This window comes from Misgurnus anguillicaudatus, chromosome 15 (assembly GCF_027580225.2).
Source record: "Misgurnus anguillicaudatus chromosome 15, ASM2758022v2, whole genome shotgun sequence".
Lineage (NCBI taxonomy): Eukaryota > Metazoa > Chordata > Actinopteri > Cypriniformes > Cobitidae > Misgurnus > Misgurnus anguillicaudatus.
Window position 1 is genome coordinate 980,088 of NC_073351.2, and position 20,311 is coordinate 1,000,398.

The 20,311-nt window shown below is 40.4% G+C and overlaps 1 protein-coding gene across 1 annotated transcript in view; it reads right to left on the reverse strand.

Moving 5' to 3' along the window:
* reln (reelin) overlaps nt 1-20,311 on the reverse strand; it is a 376,800-nt gene that overhangs the window by 112,751 nt on the left and 243,738 nt on the right. Inside the window, 8 exon segments of the mRNA XM_055173428.2 lie at nt 985-1,061; nt 1,178-1,391; nt 2,253-2,410; nt 12,231-12,466; nt 13,131-13,337; nt 14,442-14,613; nt 14,694-14,899; nt 15,942-16,128. Coding sequence (XP_055029403.2) covers nt 985-1,061; nt 1,178-1,391; nt 2,253-2,410; nt 12,231-12,466; nt 13,131-13,337; nt 14,442-14,613; nt 14,694-14,899; nt 15,942-16,128 — 1,457 coding nt within the window.

Genomic DNA, 20,311 nt, shown 5'->3' on the forward strand with positions numbered 1-20,311 from the left:
AGAGTCAGCACTTTTGATGGGCAACGCATTAAACAGGGTGCATTTTTTATTTGATCCGCAGATGCTTTGCCATATTGCAGGTGAGACCCATCTTGCAACATAATAGTTTGTCACAAAAATTACACTTTTGAGCGCCTTCCACTATGGTCCATTTGCGAACTACGTTTTTTCTTACAAATGGTCCTAGACACTGTGTGCAGATGGCTATAGGTCAGGTGATTCAAGTCTTGGCAGATGATGTAAAATTATTTGACCTTGCAGTGCGGAATCGATAAGTGGAATTGAAATTTTAATTTTTCAACAAGGATCTGATTCCTTTCTTATGGATCTGATTACAGCTACCTGATCTCACGAATTTCCGTGGCATAGTCACTGAATTTTTTTGCTCATTTTTCCGTGGCATTCTCACGGATCTCCGCATATTTCCGTATATTTAGAAAATATAAAAAAATACATCAGAAAAAATTGTATAAACCAATACTTAAAGTGACATACTAACGCAAACACCAAATCTAACCCTAAACCGAAGTGACAATGGTTTGAATATAGGAAAAAGCAATTGAGTAACCCAATCGGTGAGAATGCTACGAAAAAGAAAGTCTGTGGCAGGGCCACGGAAATATGCGGAGATCCGTGAGAATGCCACGGAAAAATGAGCAAAAAATTCTGTGACTATCCCACGGAAACTTCGTCAGATCATGTTGGATTCCAGAGTCGGAATCTTAATTTGATTCCCAACCATAGTTAGGACCCACACAGACCACAGGGTGAGCACCACCTGCTGGTCTCACTAACATCTCTAACAACAACAACTTAGTTTTTCCAGAAGGTCTTTCATCCGATACTGACCAGGATTAACCCTACTTAGCTTTAGTGGGCAAACAGTCTTGGGATACATGGTGATATTGCTACTGGTATTAGAAATGTGACCTCTTCATTTAACCCATCCAGTGAGTTGTGAACACCCCCACAGAGCCCACAGACCTTCATTGCGTGAACGTGGTCGAGTACATGCTGAACCCATGTTCTTCCCTCCGATCCGAATGTAGAACTGAACCAAACTGTACAGAAAAAGAGCAAACAGTAAACCAGAGAGAGCTTTATCACAACACTAGCACTTTAAACTTGAGGTCATACATTTCCAATGCATAAATTCATAAGACTGAGTGACCCTGACCGGGTGTTGGTGGTATCCAGTGGCACGGTTCGGGCTTCTCTTCTGCCAGGGCTGCTGAAGTAAAGGGCTTTACCTTCACCAATGGTGCCACAGCCATCCCCAATCTGCCCCCCGCTCAAGCTTTGCCACAGTGCACTCAGTTTACCTTCAAAGTCCTCAACCAGCTCAGTGGGACTCGGTGAAGATAGCACACAACTTGAGTGATCAACCTCGACTGTAAAACAAATGTGACAGACAGTCTTTTTCTGCTAAATGGATTGGTTGATTTCTTCATTTCAAATTTTTTATTATATAGCATTTGTCACAATTGTTCATCGTACCAAAGCAGCTTTACATGAAATAAAAAACAAAGAAAACAGAGAGAAGCAAAGAACAACAAAAGCATGGTTTTAAATTTAGTTTAGGATGGAAAGTGAAATTTTGTCAAGTGTGCATCGCTTACATGTGACCTCTGTATTTAATGTATCCCAGTGAGTAGAGAATACGCTTACTGCAAGTCATGAACACACATACACACAGAGCAGTGGGCAACTATCCCAACACCCAGGGAGCAATTAGGGTAAGGTGCCTTGCTCAAGGGCACCACAGACGCAACCTGCTAGACGTGAGACTCAATCCGGCAACTCATGGGTTACAAACCCAATTCTCTAACCACTAGGCTACGACTGCCCCTTACATGGAGTACATGGACATATTATTCAAATGTATTTCTTATTTGGATAATGTCATAAGTAGTACTCTATTCCAAACTATATTATGAACATAGGTTAAACATTAAGGTATTCAAAATTATTTCCTAATTGAATAATGCATTTAGGTAATATTACAATATAATAATAATACTGAGGTAGTGAAATCTGTAAAATTGTATTGTATTAAGGAAAGTCCTTCAGTTAGTTAAGCTAATGTCAGCAGAGGGTGACAGTGGTCAAGAGGGTTTCTATCGTATCATGTCACAATGCCAGCTGTCTGCAAACAGCAATGGCAGATATTCAGTAATGACAGAACCACAAAAACAATCTATGCATTTTCCAGTCATTCAGCTTCAGTCTATCACACACAAAGTGACAGTTACCTGTGTATCCCATATCACAGAAACAGACCCCTGAAATACAGTCTCCATGACCCCCACAATGATTTGGACAGGGCTCTGAGATGTAGACGCCATCCAGTGCAAATGCTGGCACGTCCCGGTAGACGCTGCTCTCCTGGAACCACCGAAAGCGCGTCTTACTGAAATCAAAGAGAAACACATAGAACCTCTAGAGTCCCTTCTTTGATCTATTGTGTATTTTATATAACAGAACTCTTACTTTTTTTTACAAACACCCCTGTTTTCTGTAAAACCTAAACCAAAAGTTATTAATAGCATTAGCATAATCATGGAAATGAAACATTTGGTTTCAAAGGCCATGGCTGAAGAACAAAGCCTACAGTAATTTCCAAACTCAGCTAAACATTGGGAATAGTGCTTTACCAATATATATTATATAATGACATATAATTCTGTTATTTGGACAAAACCGAGCCATGTTGTTTGACCATCTCATGTAAGACTGTCTACATAATACCTTTATTGTCAGGCACGTGCACAGATAGGGCTCAACCTGTGCAGAACACATGCCCTTTTTGTCCTTACACTCCGAAGTGCCCTTTTTTTCTAGAGAATTTGATTAGATTTTTTTTCTTTAATATATCAATGCTATTGGTAACCCTTTACGTATGTCTGTCTGTTTTACAAATATATTTATCAAATAAAAGTTATTAAAAAACAAAATCTTTTTGGATCCGCTCAAACTGTCAGTCAAACCTCTTAACTCTGCCCCCTGATTGCGACGAGCTGAAGTTCCACAGCAGAGCAGCTGAACGTCTTGCAATGGTAAATAAATATGGTTTAGACGAGATTGGGCGAGAGGGCAATCAGGGAGGCACCAAGGGCTCCAAACTGTGACCAAAATGAGTTTTTGACACAGCGCGAGCAGTTTTCACTGCTGTTCACGCATGTGCAGGGCACCCATGACAACAATACGGAATGCAGGATCGGGTTTTACCGCTTATTTGCATGACGCGTCTATCGTTTACTGATGGGTCTACGCAGCCCGGGTGAACCGCGAGAAGATGCGCCCGCGCGGGTTTAAAATTAAACATTGCAGAGATGAGAGATAGAGAAAACTTCAAGCCTACATTAACGAATATTGCATATTATACATTGTATAAAACATTTAGTTAAAGGTGCAGTGTGTAATTTTTAGAAGGATCTCCTGACAGAAATGCAAAATAATATACAAAACTATATTATCAGGGGTGTGTAAAGACCTTTTTATAATGAACCGTTATGTTTTTATTACATTAGAATGAGACGTTTTTATCTACATATAAAGAGGGTCCCCTTACGTGGAGGTCGCCATTTTGTGCCGCCATGTTTCTACAGAAACCTTTAACGGACAAACTTTTTTTACTAAGTTGTCTCTGACGATGACATGTTTTACCGGTGGCTGCTACTGTAGCTTCTCTATGCGTTTCAAAAGCGAGGGGTGAGCAGTAGATTGAGCCGTTGGTTGCAATTTGCAACGTCACCACTAGATGCTTCTAAAATTTACACACTGCACCTTTAAATGTAGTACACTGAAAAAAATGCTTCATTGAATTTAATCATTTTTTTAAGGTAACTGGGTGCAATCAATTTACTTACCTTGCAAACAGCATCCAAGACATACAGTATATATGTCTTGGATGCTGTTTGCAAGGTAAGTAAATTGATTGCACCCACTTACCTTAAAGGCAGGTTGCTCTGCTGCTCGCAGTTGCAACAGGTGCAGAAAGAAAAAAAGAAAAAGGGCTATACAAAACGAAACGAAATAAACATGATACAGAATAAACATGCAACCTGCCTTATCTTACAACTTCGCTATGCATGTATATATATATATATATGTCTTGGATGCTGTTTGCAAGGTCATGCATAGCGAAGTTGTAAGATAAGGCAGGTTGCATGTTTATTCTGTTTCATGTTTATTTCGTTTCGTTTTGTATAGCCCTTTTTCTTTTTTTCTTTCTGCACCCGTTGCAACTGCGAGCAGCAGAGCAACCTGCCTCCGCTTTTTAAAAATAGTGTGTGGTGATAATAAACGTTTAAACTAACACTGTGATATGCTGAAAATATATATTTTATAGAGTTGTTATTATAGCAACCCATTCTCACCAAAAAGCGTACAAATGACACGCAGTGTGATTATCGTGCAATAGATACGCCAAATTCCGATTTTGCGTGCATATGATACACCAGTCCTTCCCATTCACTTATTCGTTTCGTGATGTTTTATTTATTGTTTTCTCATTTGTTTTCTGTTTTTTTACCATTTTCGCTTGGGTTTAGGGTTAGAACAACTTTTTGTTATATAAAAATTACATCCTAACCCAAACCCCAACTCTAACCCCAACTCCAAGCGACCATGGCTTAAATATAGATAAAAACATAGAGAAACCTGTATATTAAATAACGTCTCGGGTTACGTATGTAACCCTTGTTCCCTGAGAAGGGAACAAGATGCTGCGTCGCCGTAGTGACACTATGGGAACGCCTACAGCGTGACGGCGTCTGAGTATGTATATCAAATTCGACCAATGGTTGGCCGTGACGTCATAGACGGAAGCCAGAGAGCATAAATACGGCAGAAAGGAACGCCCACTTTATCTCGCATAAGCCGAAGCGGGTATTCAGGCACGCCGGAAGTATGGCCAGGAAGACGCAGCGTCTTGTTCCCTTCTCAGGGAACAAGGGTTACATACATAACCCGAGACGTTCCCTTTCGAGGGAACTCGCGCTGCGTCCCCATAGAGACGCTTTGGGAACGGTATACCCAATCCGCCAGACTACAAGTGCCTGTCTGTGTGTAGAAAGCACAACTGAGACCAAAGCACAACTAAGACCAAAGCACACGATCACCAGGAATAGAGTTGAGATCCAACTCAAAAGTGTACAAAAGTGAGCGATGAGGACCTGCCTGCCGCATTACAGATATCCTGAATCGAGGCCCCTGCCCACAGGGCCCTATATGCTGCCATACCTTAAGTTGAATGCGCTCTGACGGTTAAAGTAAAGGGCCGTCAAGAGGCTTTATAAGCACATGGGATAGCCTCGGCTATCCATTTTCCTAAAAGCTGCTTGGTGGCCAGGAACTCAGTCCGGGCCGAACCAAAGCATCAAAATTACTGCTCTGTTCACCGCCTCTGGCTAAATCCTTAAAAGGTGGAGGGCTGAAAGCCTGCAATATTATGGGGCATGGAATATTATTCCGAACCTTAGACTCGCAGGCCTCAGCCTCCAAGTGCCACACAGGAAACGCATGAATAAATGGTCTCTACTTAATGAGGGACCGACCACTAAGGTATGAAAGACAGATATCACTGCCACATAAGCCTTAATGGTCAAAGGAGGCAGCCCTGCTGCAAACTGCTCCTATAAAAACTCCAGAACTGTACCAAGCGGCAGTTAACTGGGTCATATAAGTGCTCTTGGCACCACGTAATTAAAGTCTTTCTTCAAATGCGTATAATTTCCTGGTGGAGGGAGCTCTGGAAATAAAATAGTCTGCACAACCTCAGATGAGAGACCCATTTCTATGAGTCTGTCCTCCTCAGAGGCCAGACCCAAAAACTCCCGGGAGCTGAGCAATTGGGGAAAAACACACAGGAGGCCCTCAGAGAGAAAACCAAAGAGTACAATGTGAATTCTCCTGAATTGCAAACAGGTCAGCTTTCTCTTGGCCGAACCTGAGCCAAATTTGCTCCCCCACATGTGGGTGGAGTCTTCATTCCCCAAGCTCAACGCCTGCCTTAGCAGAACGTCTGCTCCATGTGGACTTACATAGACTTTGACCTTATGGTCTTCCATAGCCACTTCCCGGCCTTAGAGGGATGCATCCGTCGTAAGCCTGATGTGACGACACTGAGCCCCCAATATTGGCCTTCATGGGAAAGGAACCATGGTTTCTTCCATAATACTAAGGCACAAAGCATCCGCGTGTGACCTTGATCATGAGAAACGGGTTGCCCCTCAGGGAACCCCATGGTTAAAAGGATGGATTCTTTACGAACAAGAGACAACCGTGCCTGCAGTCGTTGAAATCCATACCACGCCCAGAAAAGAGGTCCTCTGTGCTGGAGAAGCATACTTTTCCTGGCGTTTAGTTGATGGGACATTTTTGGCCCTTTTGGCTTTTCATAACTGATCACAGCTAGAAAGGGATGTGGCTGTCATTAATGTTATGCGGCTACAGGCCGCACCTAACTTGGGGCCTGTAAACATATACCCACATTTTTTTCCATATTCTTAGGGCACGAAGACATATGCGTGTAACCCTGAACATGTGAAAAAGCCAACACTGGCCGAAAGGAACCATTGTTTCTTCCATAATACTAAGGCACAAAGCATCTGTGTGTGACCTTGATCATGAGAAACGGGTTGCCCCTCAAGGAACCCCATGGTTAAAGGATGGATTCTATACGAGCAGGAGACAACATTGCCTGCTTTCGTAGAAATCCATACTACACCCAGAAAAGAGGTCCTCTGTACTGGAGAAGCACACTTTTCCTGGCGTTTTAGCTGATTGGACATTTTTGCCCTATTGGCCTTCCATAGCTGATCCTCAGCTTAAGAGAGATGCATCTGTCATTAATGTCATGCAGCGACAGACCACACCTCACCTCGGGGCTTTGACACAGAAACCCGAAATCTTTACATATTCTAGAGTACAAAGACATGTGCGCGTAACCCTGAACACGCAAAAAGGGTTGCCCCTTGAGGAAAAACCCAGATTTTAAAACCACCATTTGGTGAGCGATGGACCTAACTCATTCACTTATGTGAAAAATGGACATGACACGAGCAGGAGACATCTGTGCCTGCATCATCGTTGAGTTCCATATTATCCCCAAAATGTGATCACCTGTGTTGGGACTAACATACTTTTCTTGGTGTTCAGTCTCAACGCTAGGTATCTAGATGTGCAAACACAACATGTCGATGCTGTGCTGCCATCTGTGCTGACTGTGCTAATATTAGCCAATCGTCAATATAAATAGTATGCAAATGCCCTAAAGATGCAATGGCGCCAGGGCAGCATTTACACATTTTGTAAATGTGTGAAGGGATAGAGCTAGGCCGAAGGGAAGGCTGAAATTGGTATACCATGCCCCCAAAGGCAAACTTGAGATTCTGTGAGCAGGAAAAATCCATTAACAAAAACTAGTCCTCGGATCTGATTTGAGATTAATGTACTCACATTAATCTCAAATCAGATCCGAGGTCAACATCATGAACCATAATTTTGTGACGGTAATGTGTAGCCTTTGACTAAAAGGAATTCCAATTCCTGCTCTAAAATTAGGAATGTAGCCTATTTTCTGTGCATAACACCCATTGAGATATGTTTGGAATGTTTTTCCATGCTATCATAATATTTACCAAGGGAACCTGATTTACTGTGCTCTGTACTACGAGAGGCAGAGTGTTCACAGTTAATACAGGAGGGTACTGAGAAGTGTGGGGACCCGTAAATGGCGGATAAAACCCACACTCCCCAGGAGGGCATAGAGACAGAGCGCAGCGCGTCACAACCTGAAAACCACGCCCACCGGGGGGGAAAGCAATCCAACAGTCTCCATTGACTTTGTATTGCAAAAGGCCGCCTCCTTGTCATTTCTGGCTTATAACAAAAAACTGAATAATGCCTAAAAGCTGCTGTGTGACAATATGTACAGCTAACAAGCCAAAGAACACAGAAATAAGTTTTTATAAGCTGTCGAGCCGTAAAACCCAGTCTTTAAGGAGAATAACGTGGATCGCCGATTACGTTTCCCCCTATTGGACGCAGTTTTACTAATAGGAGTACTATGAAAAGTTGCCTGTTTCCATTTCTGTGTCTAAACGCTCGTTTTTTGAAGTCGACAGCTTAGAGAAAATTATTTATTTATTTTTTTGGCGTGTTAGATGTACACCTTGTCACACAGCAGCTTTTAGGTATTATTCTGTTTTTAAGTTTAATCTGTAAATGAGTTTTTGTGAGCTGTGGACCCCAAAAAACGAGCGTTTAAAGACACAAAAATGGATACAGGCATAGTACTTCTATTAGTAGAACTGCGTCCACTAGGGGGAAACGTAGTCGGCGATCCACTTTATTCTCCTTAAAGACTGGGTTTTACGGCTCGACAGCTTATAAAAACTTATTTCTGGGTTCATTGGCTTGTTAGCTGTACATATTGTCACACAGCAGCTTTTAGGCATTATTCAGTTTTTTGTTATACGCCAGAAATGACAAGGAGGCGGCTTCTCGCAATACAAAGTCAATGGAGACGGTTGGATTGATTTCCCCCCGGTGGGCGTGGTTTTCAAATTTGCATAACGGCGCTCTGTCTCTATACCCTGATAGGGCTTTATACACAAATATTGAGAATGTTGGAGGCTTTAGGGAAGCCACTCATGGCAACATAAAAAACATCCTCTAAATATAGCCTATTGTGTTTAAAAGCTAGCTGAAGTGCTTGTGTAAACATGGTCAGAGAATGGTCTTTCCATGACTAGCATAATAATGGAGATCAGGAAAGAAAGGAAGCCTCTGGTGTTGAGATTGCCCTCATTTTGTAAAAAAAAACTCATCTAATTTGCTGGATGATATAGTTTCTTTATTATCTGCTGGTTCATACATATTAAAACTAGCAGTTACGAGAAACAACCTCGATCAACTTCTCATTTAATAAGACTGGTCAAGGCGGCCTCGAACCGAAAGACACATGGACATCGTCTGACACAGTCAAACAGTAAAGCACGGGCTACCGATCAGGGCGGGAGAAACCGACATGCTGGCTCCCGAGTCCCTCCCGATAGCAAGGATAAGTGCACACCGCCTTAGCGGACGTGGATCTTTGAACCGGTCGGTGAAGAGAAGGGCTGTGTTTACCACATATATCTCCTCAGAGGTAAAACATTGCATAGGGCTCCCGTTCGGGTTGGAAGTGACCGCAATGCATGCTTCCAAACCCTCCCGAGGCAGAGCTTTCACGGTCAAAGTACACTACACCACCTCAGTGGACGCAGGACTTAAGCCACGAGAAACGCGATCATTGTCTTGACTCATCAACACAACGACACACAGCCCGAGTGGTGTGTGGCTGAGTGTTAGCATGTTTAAAGGGCTCTGGCAGCTTATCGTGCGTACGCCCTTCCGCCATTCGGATTAAACTTCGACACATGCCTCGTATACTGAGCTTGATTAAATCATTATATGGCAGAGGAAGGATAGCTGTATAGGACTACCCTGTACTCGAATATATCAACCCCCTCGGGGGAAGATTACACGAGATCACGTCCCTCTCAATGAGGGGAAGTAACTGCAGTGCAGGCTTCCACACCCAGAGGAGGAACAACGGAGCATTTTGAAAGGTAAGTTATCATAATGAACACACATCACACCACTCCCTCAAGAGCGGCGAGAGCATGCTCAGCTCCTAAACTTTCTGATTTCTTATTTTCCTTCATTATCAGCCACACAGTTAAACTATTCAGTCACACAGTTTTTAAGCTATTCAAACACTCTTGATACACACACAGATAGCCGCTGAGGCTTTAAAAGATAAAGTGGGCGTTCCTTTCTGCCGTATTTATGCTCTCTGGCTTCCGTCTATGACGTCACGCCCAACCATTGGTCGAATTTGATATACATACTCAGACGCCGTCACGCTGTAGGCGTTCCCAAAGCGTCTCTATGGCGACGCAGCGCGAGTTCCCTCGAAAGGGAACCTGCTTAAACAAATGTGAAATCTAACCCTAAACCCAAGAGAAAATGGTTCAAAAAACAGAAAACAAATTAGAAAACAATAAATAAAACGTCACGAAACGATTTGCCATGTAAGTGAATGGGAAGGACTGGCGTATCATATGCATGCAAAATCGGAATTTGGCGTATCTATTGCACGATAATCACACTGCGTGTCTTTGTGCGCATCTTGGTGAGAATGGGTTACATTATAGACAAGTGAAGTGTTGATTTGAGAGTTCAATTCATCAAACATTTCGTCAACTTGCTGTCGGCTGCTAACCGCTTGTTGGTTATCATAAAAAAAACTTTAGCAGACAAAAATACTCTAAAATCTAAATAAAAAAAGAAATATAACTATTTTGCCATTTAAAACAAATCTGAACTGCTTTAATTGCTGCAAGAGTAGTACAGCTGTGTAAGAAATCTGTGTAAGGAGTTATTTTTTTGCTATTTCTGCAAATTTCTTTTGCAAAATCTATGCAGAATTTTGCAGAATAATTAAAAATGTTTTAAAACGATCTGAGAGAATGTGCGCTGTGAATATTACAAAACAATACAATATTTTATAATTAAATTTTATTAAAGGATTACCCTGAATTAAACTGGACCAACATGAACCAACAGATAATGGACAATGTGCTGTCGCGACCATAGAGTTTTATATAAATTACATATATTACTGTCTACAGTGTAAGAGTAAAAAGAAATGGCTTCTCATAATGAATGTAGCATATAGCAAGATAATTTCATCTGTTTAACAACACAATGTATATTTATCTTGTAAACGGATTTGAAATAATAAATAATTGTCACGTCACTTAGCAATAGAGACGATATTATATAGATTGCATTATCTTCTCCGCGGTAAGTTTTATTTCAAATTCAAGTTTTACATATTAAATAGTTTGTGCTTTCTCTCATAAAACCTCACAGCAAACAGCACAGACTGCGGTCACAGATTCCTAATGGGGAGAATTAGGAATTCTATTTTCCTCTATTTTCCTCTATAAGGCCTATATTTTCTTCTTTTCTTTTCTTTTCTGAGCACCGGACTTGTGTTGAGTCTGACCGGACATTTTGAGTATACTGAACTTCAAATCAAATGAATCAAATATTTTCTTTATTTTTTAACAATTATTCCATAGGTTCCAGTTCTGGGCCCCCCTCTGACCCCCCCCCCACCCTGGGCCCGGGACAACAGACCTGTTGTCCCCCCCTGTCGGCGGGCGTGGCCCTGCCACTCATCTCATTACAATATGCTATCTGGATATGTATGTATCTTATGCCTAGAATTAGCCAAGAGGGCTGTATGATTCTTTAGTTCATAACTTTTTATTCTAAAATCAACTGCACAAAGTTAAGTCTGTTTAGTATTTTTCAGTAATGCAGTTATTTTGGAAAAATGTGAATAATTGCAGGCTGATTTAAGGTGTGCTCAAAAATTTCTGCTTGTGCTTCTAACATTTTCTGTCAGGGGCTACAGTGCTTCAAAACACCAAAAAGTTAGCCCTGAATGACTAGACTAATTTTTTTATACATTTTCAACCAACCTAAGTGCACCTTCACGAGACCAACTTTCCAGGTGCTCAGCACAGTTTTTGCAAGGTAGGCAGATACATGTTGGATATGATAATGGTATGGCTAATAGAATAGTATTTTACTATATTATTTTGATCTTAAATCTCATATTTCCCCTCTTCTCAATGACATACATAAACATGTTAACCAAATAATAAAAATTAGCTCATAAACCCAAAAAGAATAGCTTTTTTTCTACAAACATATTTAACTTTATGTATGCAAAGCAGAGGAAAAAAATGAAAATTAATATATTACACAATTAAATAAGAGGGAGTACACAAGAGCAGTTCACAAACACATGACAGGAGACAAATTGTTAAAGCCAACTTAGAAGGCCAAATATCCTTATAATGCCAAATATCCTTATAATGCCAAGCTATCATAAAATGTCATTTTTCATTCATTAATAGGGAATTATTCAACCATTAATAGTAAATAAATATCAAGTTTATAAGACGATTATTATGTGCTATTTATTTGGAGGGGGGTGCCCTTTTTCAGTTTCAGCACATGCCCCTCAAAAGGTCTGTGCACAGCCCTGTTTATGGTACTATATAGTGTTATACGCTTAAATGTACAGTCAGAATCTCTGTCACATGTTACTTACTTACAAATCACAGCTAAGGGTTATATCAGATATCCAAGTGTCAAGTTACCTTGCAGCTACAATTCGTGGTAATACAACAGTAATCCTGGTCCAGCGCTCATAGTCTCCTGTATTGTAAATAGTGGACTCTCTAAGTTCCCTTCCACTGCCCTCACAGCTTGTTGCCACAGGTGATGCTGGGTAACAGCCCTCCTGCACCAGAGTCCATGTGCGCCCGGCGTCATGCGAGTACTGAAGCAGTACAGGAGCAGATGCACTGAAGACTGACTCACAGCCGATATTTAGCTGAAGAACAAGAAAGTTACAAAGAACATAAACTTACTGAGGAGCCCTGCTGAAAAAAACCCAGCATCAAACCAGCATGGGATTTATGCTGGTCTATGCTGGTGGTCATCAGCATAACAGCACCAAAACACAACATATGCTGGTCTTGCTGATATGCTGTTTTTTTAGCAGGGAGTACACATAACTGTACAAACTACAGGCAGAAGAAGAGATTTCATCACAGTCTGCAGGTACTGACTGTGAAGGGAGGGGACGATTTGGACAGGGATCTGAGATAACATTACCTCTGACTTTAACTACAGCCAAACCAGAAGCACACAAATTCGTACCCTGTGGCCACCTACCTACAGGAAACTGGGATAAGCAGATATAATCATTATAAAAATAAAAAACGCCCTTCTTTGATCTAGTTTGTATTTTTTAAAACAGGACTTTTTTTTACAAATACCGCTGTTTTCTGTAAAACCTAAACCAAACTTTATTAGTAGCATTAACATAATCAGGGAAATGAAACATTTGGTTTGGTTTCAAAGGGCATGGCTGAAGAACAAAGCATACAGTACTTTCCAAGCTCAGCTAAACATTGGGAATGGTGCTAAAACTGGAGGACTGGAGTTGGGAAAAAATTGCTCTAGAAAATAAGAGTAGGGGACACCACCAATACCTTAAACTGCAGTGTGTAGCCAGGACGGAGAGATAGATCTCGAGTCACAGCCATGCGGTCACCATCAGAGCGCCCAAACACTATTGCAGAGGGTGTAGGTGCACAGAAACTCCCATTCCGATCTTTGTCCATTCCCTCATTTCCCAGCATCAGCCACACGCCCATCTGGTTCAGTGGATGATCAAATGCTGGTTTCTCATAGAAGTTCTACAGGGAAATATTAAGCACCAATTCAGATTATTTGTGAGACTGTTGGTTTGGCTGAACTATGTCAGATGTAGGAGTGTTCGGGAAAAATCTTCGAAATGTTCGAAAACCCTTTATCTTACAACTTAATTTTGAAGCATGTCATTAATGTTTAAGTAAAATGGCATAAATAAGATAAGATAAACAAATAAACTTTTTATTGTCCCGAAGGAAATTTGTTTTAGACACACAATACAGCTGCTGCACAATAACATAGTACATACATACATTTATACAGTGCAAAGAGTATACATTGAACCCCACCCAGTGTTCAACACACCCTTGGTCAACATAACATATGTTGTTACACACACTAGGGGTAAAAAAAAAACTATAACTGTTTACCACTACCTAACTTATGGTTTAGTGCTTTAATGGACAGTGGGACGAAATAATTTTTAAAGCGGTTAAGCCTACATTGAGGGACTCGGAAGCTTCCAATGGAAGAAGTTGGTACTCGGAGTGAAGGACGTGAGTAGGATCTGAAATAATTTTTTGAGCCTGTCTAGTAATGGTTTCTTTAAAAAGAGCCTGCAGTGTGGGATACTGCTTGACCTCCATAATTTTCATGGCTCTCTGTATTAACCGTGTAATCTGGGCTTTTAAGTGTACACCAAGGTTTCCCAACCAGGCTGAGATGCCTTATCGTAAAATGCCCTCGATTACAGCATGGTAAAAGAGAAGCAACACTTTCTGATTTACACCAAAGACTCTCAACCTTCGAAGAAAGTACAGACGCTGTTGGACCCTAATACAAACATTTTCCACCTGAGTATTCCATGTGAGTTTATTGTCAATATGAATGCCCAGATATCTGTAAGAATCCACCTGGGCTATGTTCTGACCGTTAATAACTACTGGTGAGTGGTCTCCGGTGTATTTAGGGTCAAACACCATCTCCACTGTCTTCTTTGTGTCGATATATTCACATGAGAAATGTTGGACAGAAAACCTGTTTAACAGACTGTAGGAGTTTGTTGAAAACCTATTTAAAAACATTACATTTGGTGCTAAATCTCAAATTTAATATTGGACAGCGAATGAGACAATGGTCGTGTGGTTCACCTGAGGAAGCGTAGGATCGGCCATCGGGATGACGTGCTTCTCCCTCTCAGACAGGATGATGACGTCATCAATGGCCCATTGATCATAGCCCTCACCTGAGTGTAGGGGTTGCCACCAGCGGAAACGGGTGCATGGCGTTTTTGAAGCCAGTGGAAGTTCATAATAGACAAATCTACAGCCAAACGATTCAGATTTATTCACAAAACAATTCAACTTATTCTGTTATGTGTCCAAAGTTTTTTGTGTTCTCACCTCGGTTTGGTGAAGTCAGTGAAGTACATCTCAGCTATCAGACCCCATCTGATTCCACCGTCATTGCTGTATTGCAGTAGAAGTCCCTCCTCTCGGCTGTCTGCTTGATTACACTCTGCCCAATCTCCCCCCATACGCAGATAGAACTGCACAAACTCTGCCCACTCAGTGTCCAAGTCCAAGCTTACTAGCTGCCTTAGCCCAGCCTGATTACATAGTAAAAGTCGATATATTCACATTAGATATAAATAGAGGTAGATGTTGAGCATTTTATGGGTTCTTTTCTTAATGTCTAGTATCGCATCCAATCCTGTACATGAACTGTATTGCCTGCTCAAATGGATGCATGGATTACATCAACAAAGATCGAATCAGAACCACTTCAAGAGCAACCACAAACACCTTCATCATGGTCGAAATGAATCTACATTGAGACACATTAATCTTTTAAATTAAGAGTGTAAAACTCATAAACTGATTCTCCCAAACAAATAGTGGAGTAGTGTACTGAAGTACTAAATAAGTACATAAATTCGGCTGGAAATTATTTAAGTACGCTGTTATCTCTACAATTTGTTTGAGTTTTTTTTTATAAATGTTTATGTGCTTTTATTTTGATCCTAATGAAGGCTTTTAAGCTGAATAGAGTTGGCTGTAGTTTCTATCTTTCATATAGTAAGAAATACCCTAGTCCAGTGTTTAACATCTGCCCTAGAAACTCAAAAGATTTCGACCGCCTACCATTTTGGAACAGTCCGCATTTTAGTTACATATTCAGAACTTACAAGATGGCACAACATTGTAGATGCAATATAGATGCAACAGTCACTGTATGTAAAATTCACAGATATTTAATTTCCTGCAAAAAAAGACAACCTTTTACAGGTAACACGTTGTTTTATATGCATCAACTTACTATGTTTGTTTAGCAATTATAATGTGTGGGTCTACAAAACAGTATGGAACATATATATAATTATGGTTAAAGGTTCTCTAAGCGAATCTGTGTGTTGATTTTTGAAATGTGTTTTTAAACAAACTGAACGTAGTTAACTCCTCCCCCTCCCTTCCGTTTATGGTCTAAAACGCGTGAATTCGCTTAGAGAACATTTAAAGACAGGGTTGATAGAAAAAAAACGTGCCCAAACATCAGCCTCTCGGCTATCCCAATACATAGCAAGACTTATGTACTGTATAGCATTGCAACGAGACTGGCAGCATTTATAAAGTAGTTGGTAACAGGTGTACCTTACTAAAGTACAGAGAGGATCCAGAAGAAACAACCCCACAGCCCTGGTCAGGGGGCACTATATGTCCACCAGTCACTTCCAGCCATGTCGACATCAGTGTGTTCTGGGACTCAAAGTCAGAGAGTACACTGGAGGATAAAGTAGAAAACGGCTGGCAATCTGAACCAGTGAAACCTTCATCGCACCTGGAAACATAAAGACAAAAACAAAGATTGAATGTAGTGTCTGCTAATATTTAACTGATTGATGCGGCTAACCTGTCACCAACCAAGATCAGCTCACAGACTTAAATAAAGTGCCAAAATAAAACATCTAGGTTGTCTTGGGCTGTCACATAGTTTACACTGCACGAAATGATAGAGTGAGCCATCGTCGAGTGGATTATATTTAGTGAAAAGCATTTGTCTTTTTCCTCTGCGTTTCAGCTTTTAGATGGATATGACAGGCACGTAGAAATGAACATGCAAACGTTAAAGCTACTTTAGTTATATAACATACATACATTATATATAGTTATATAACTCACAGAATGACTGAGGCACTTTTTGCCATTTGAGATGAATTATATTTTATATATACACACACGTATGTATGTAAGTTATGTCTGTTTATGTATTTGTGTAAAATATTTTTTTTGTTAAATGTATAGTTTATTATCAATTTTTTATGTGTCATAAATGAATAAAAATAAATGTAACACAAATCTTAAAAAATAAAGCTTGAGCATTTGATTTGAATGAAAAAGCATTTTAATAGATTTTAACGTTTAATAATTCTCTGTCCATCTCCGAGATTACAATTCCGCCACTTACGGCCTCAGACTGTCAGGCCGGGGCTGTCAGTCTCAGACTGTCATGAAGTATGTTTCTGCACGTCTGCAGTTGGTCCTATCTCCTACACTCTGGCTCTTCTGATTAATTTCTACAAACACAAATGCACACATGGTTTTAGTTCTGCTCACGTCGCACTGGTAAAGTTGATCGATCATGGTCATCTGCCTTTTTGGGTCAGATTCAAGCTCGTATTGATAAGGTAGTAAAGACGATAGAATCTCCTGGCTTTCACTATTGCTTTGGAAACTCAACTTTCAAACATGGTAAGGAGTACCACATTTCCTTTTACACAATTAAAGTATTTGGCTAATCACAATGCACTGGATAGCTGGAAAATCACATAACACCACACTTTCTCAGAACGATGAGCTTTGTACAAAAAGTGTTACAGAAGGGCAGGACTTAAAGGAGCTACAATAATGTACGGTATGCGGAAAATAATGCATTTTTTAAACCATAAACCACACAAACACATTGGGCCCTATTTTAACGATCTGAAACGGAAGTGCGAAGCGCAAAGCGCAAGTTACTTTGTGGGCGGATCTTGGGCGCTGTTGCTATTTTCCCGGCGGGAGAAATAACTCTTGCGCCAAGCGCAAATCAATAAGGGGTTGTCTGAATAGGTTCATTATTTATAGGTGTGGTTTGGGCGTAACGTCAAATAAACCAATCAAAACGCTATCCAACATTCCCTTTAAACGCAAGGGCGCAAGTTCCATGGCGGGTTGCTATTATTATGACGGATTTACCAGGCGCACGCCAGGAGCGGTTCACAGCCAAGGAGACCCACGTTCTTGCAAGAGCAGTCAAAGACAGAGAACTTCTTTTGTATGGGGATGGGAGAAACCCGCCCAAATCAGTGTAGGTTAAACAGGCATGAGAGAAAATAGCCACAATTGTCTCAGCAGCTGGCATCCCCATCGTTGCGCCAAGCTCTACAATATTGTCAGGAGACGGGGGAATCCCAAGCTTGTCAGCATAAATCGGGCACGCCGTGTAACGGGAGGTGGATCTGCCTCTACACAGGACCTGACGCCAGCAGAGGACATCGCTGCATCCACCCTCAACGCTGGTAGTTTGGGGGCTTTGAAATCGGACCCAAGAAACGCAAGCAAGGTCCAACCCCAAAGTACGCTTACAAATCAAGTTCATATACATTAAGGTTTTTTTATGAAAACATTTTAATTATTATTTACATAAAATAAACATTATACAGCCAACTTATGAAAATATTTTAATCGTTATTTGCATGAGATTTTTTTAACGCGGCCACACAATAAATAAAAACTATCACCACAATGCTCACCACAATGATTTCCCTTATCTCATGTGTTAATATTTTTTATTGTAACAATTTATGATTTGCAAAAATAACTGTTGCATCTGTGTAGATTAGATAAGCAAAGTGTGTGCGCGTTGTGCACGCTATTATGGTCAAGCATGCGCCCTTAAAATAGCATAACTGACTTTAGACTAGTTTTTTTTGGTCAGTGGCGCAATTGTTTTTTCAAACTGCAAAATAGCATCAGGGATGGTTTGCGCCGGAACACGCCTCGTTTTTTTGCGTTGAACCGCCCAGGGAGCGCAAGTTCATTCCCTAGTTTGCCAACGTGGGTCTGTGGAGGGAAAAACCCGCTGTGGGCCGGTGCAAAATACGAATGATACATGGACCACTGACAAAGTCAATTGCGCTGGGTGCAAGATAGGGCCCATTGTATTCTACCAAACACACAAATTAATGTGTTTTTTAGCTACAAAATATTGGCCCTTTAAAGAAATACAACAATGTAAAGGGATTCTGTTTCAGGTGTCATAGTATGTTGACACTGATAAACATTCCATGGTGAAAATGGTCACTGTGGCTGTAGAAATATCTCTTGTTTGCTGTCTGAACAGATTTGATAATACTAACTAATTTATAGTATCATATTGTTTCTCCTATTGGCTATACATTTACAGTCTCTGTCATCTTTTGTCTTGTTTCCAGTGTTGTTCATTGTGGCAGAACCACACATAATATATACACATAATGCAGTAAATAATTTACAGTGTGAGAAATGTTTATGTACACAAACTTAGGATCATTTGTTTTATACCCTCAGCTTTCAGGTATGATGTGACATTTGTACCAGATTAAATTAACCAGAAGCACACTCCCAGTACATCCTTCCCTGTTTTCCTTGATACAGTAGCTGTAATCAAAATGAAAGGCTCTCCACATGTTATTTATGTGCGGCAAAAAAGCAGAAGTCAGATTCACCGCTGTGCACTGATAACAGATAGAGCTGCAGATGTGGTCAGTGAACTGTGGGTCAGGGCTCAATTTATGACTACCTCAATTTCAGATCATCCAACAGACAGAAATAAAACGGTATTTCACAAATTATTAAAGGATCAAGGACCAAGTCTGTTGCAAACTATCAATCTGGATGCCATGTCTACAGTTTGTATTTTCTAAAATACGTATACCAAGATGACCTTGAGCACTGTTCAGCATCTCCTTCCAAAATTATATATCACATTTTACATTTTTTGTTGTAAAGTGAGCAAACGAATGAGCCATGTTTATGACACTATAGGGTTTTAATTGTTTGCATAAGTTGACCTCATGAGCACTCCTCCCAAACTTACATTTAGAGCTTCATTAAATGCGTGGATCCTCACCAAAACACAACTAATGTAGCTGCTGGGAATATAAATGAAAAGATAACACAAGCCCAAATGCTCTAAATAATAGTGACCTAACTAAAACTTCAAAAACATGTACAATGGACCTAACACTAGACATTGGCTTGAAAAGTAGGAAAGAAAGAATCTTCATGTTCACATTGTAAAACTAAACCGTGAAATTCACTAAATGAAATTTGTTCATTTTAACTTATCAACGCAATGATTCACGTTACAGTGTTGATTTCATCAAGGAACTTACTGTATATCTATGTTTGACAAAACAACATTTTTAAAAGCTTGCTGGTTTCTAGTTTCTTTTAAATAATAGTTTCCAATAAATCAGTCTTGTGTATAGGGCTGGTATATCTTTCATAACTAATTAAATAATAAATACATATGTAAAGGGCATTTTTACTGGCAGTGACGCATGTTATTGGTGCCAAGACACTCCAGCGGATCTTGTTTACAGGGTGTCCAAAATTATTGGATTACTAGACCAAAATATCCAAAATGCTGCAAAATGCCTTGGACATAAATCTTGACCCAAACCCACTTTCTGCCATTTGTGGGACCCCAACTACTGTCGACCCTTCACTATCAGCCCAGAAAGCTCTGGCTTTTACAACCTCTTTTGCAAGACTACTCATCCTTGTAAAATGAAAACATATATCACCCATTTCCTTTTTACTTTTGGGCACTTTAAAGACAATACAATGAAATATGACAACTCTTCCTGAACCAGCTGACTATCTAGATACTTTAGCTAAGCATTAATTTTCTATTATTCATATTCATTCATTGTTTGAGTTCTGCCGGTGGTCGTTGGTCAGACATCGGCTGGGCATCACGTTGATGAACGGCCGGT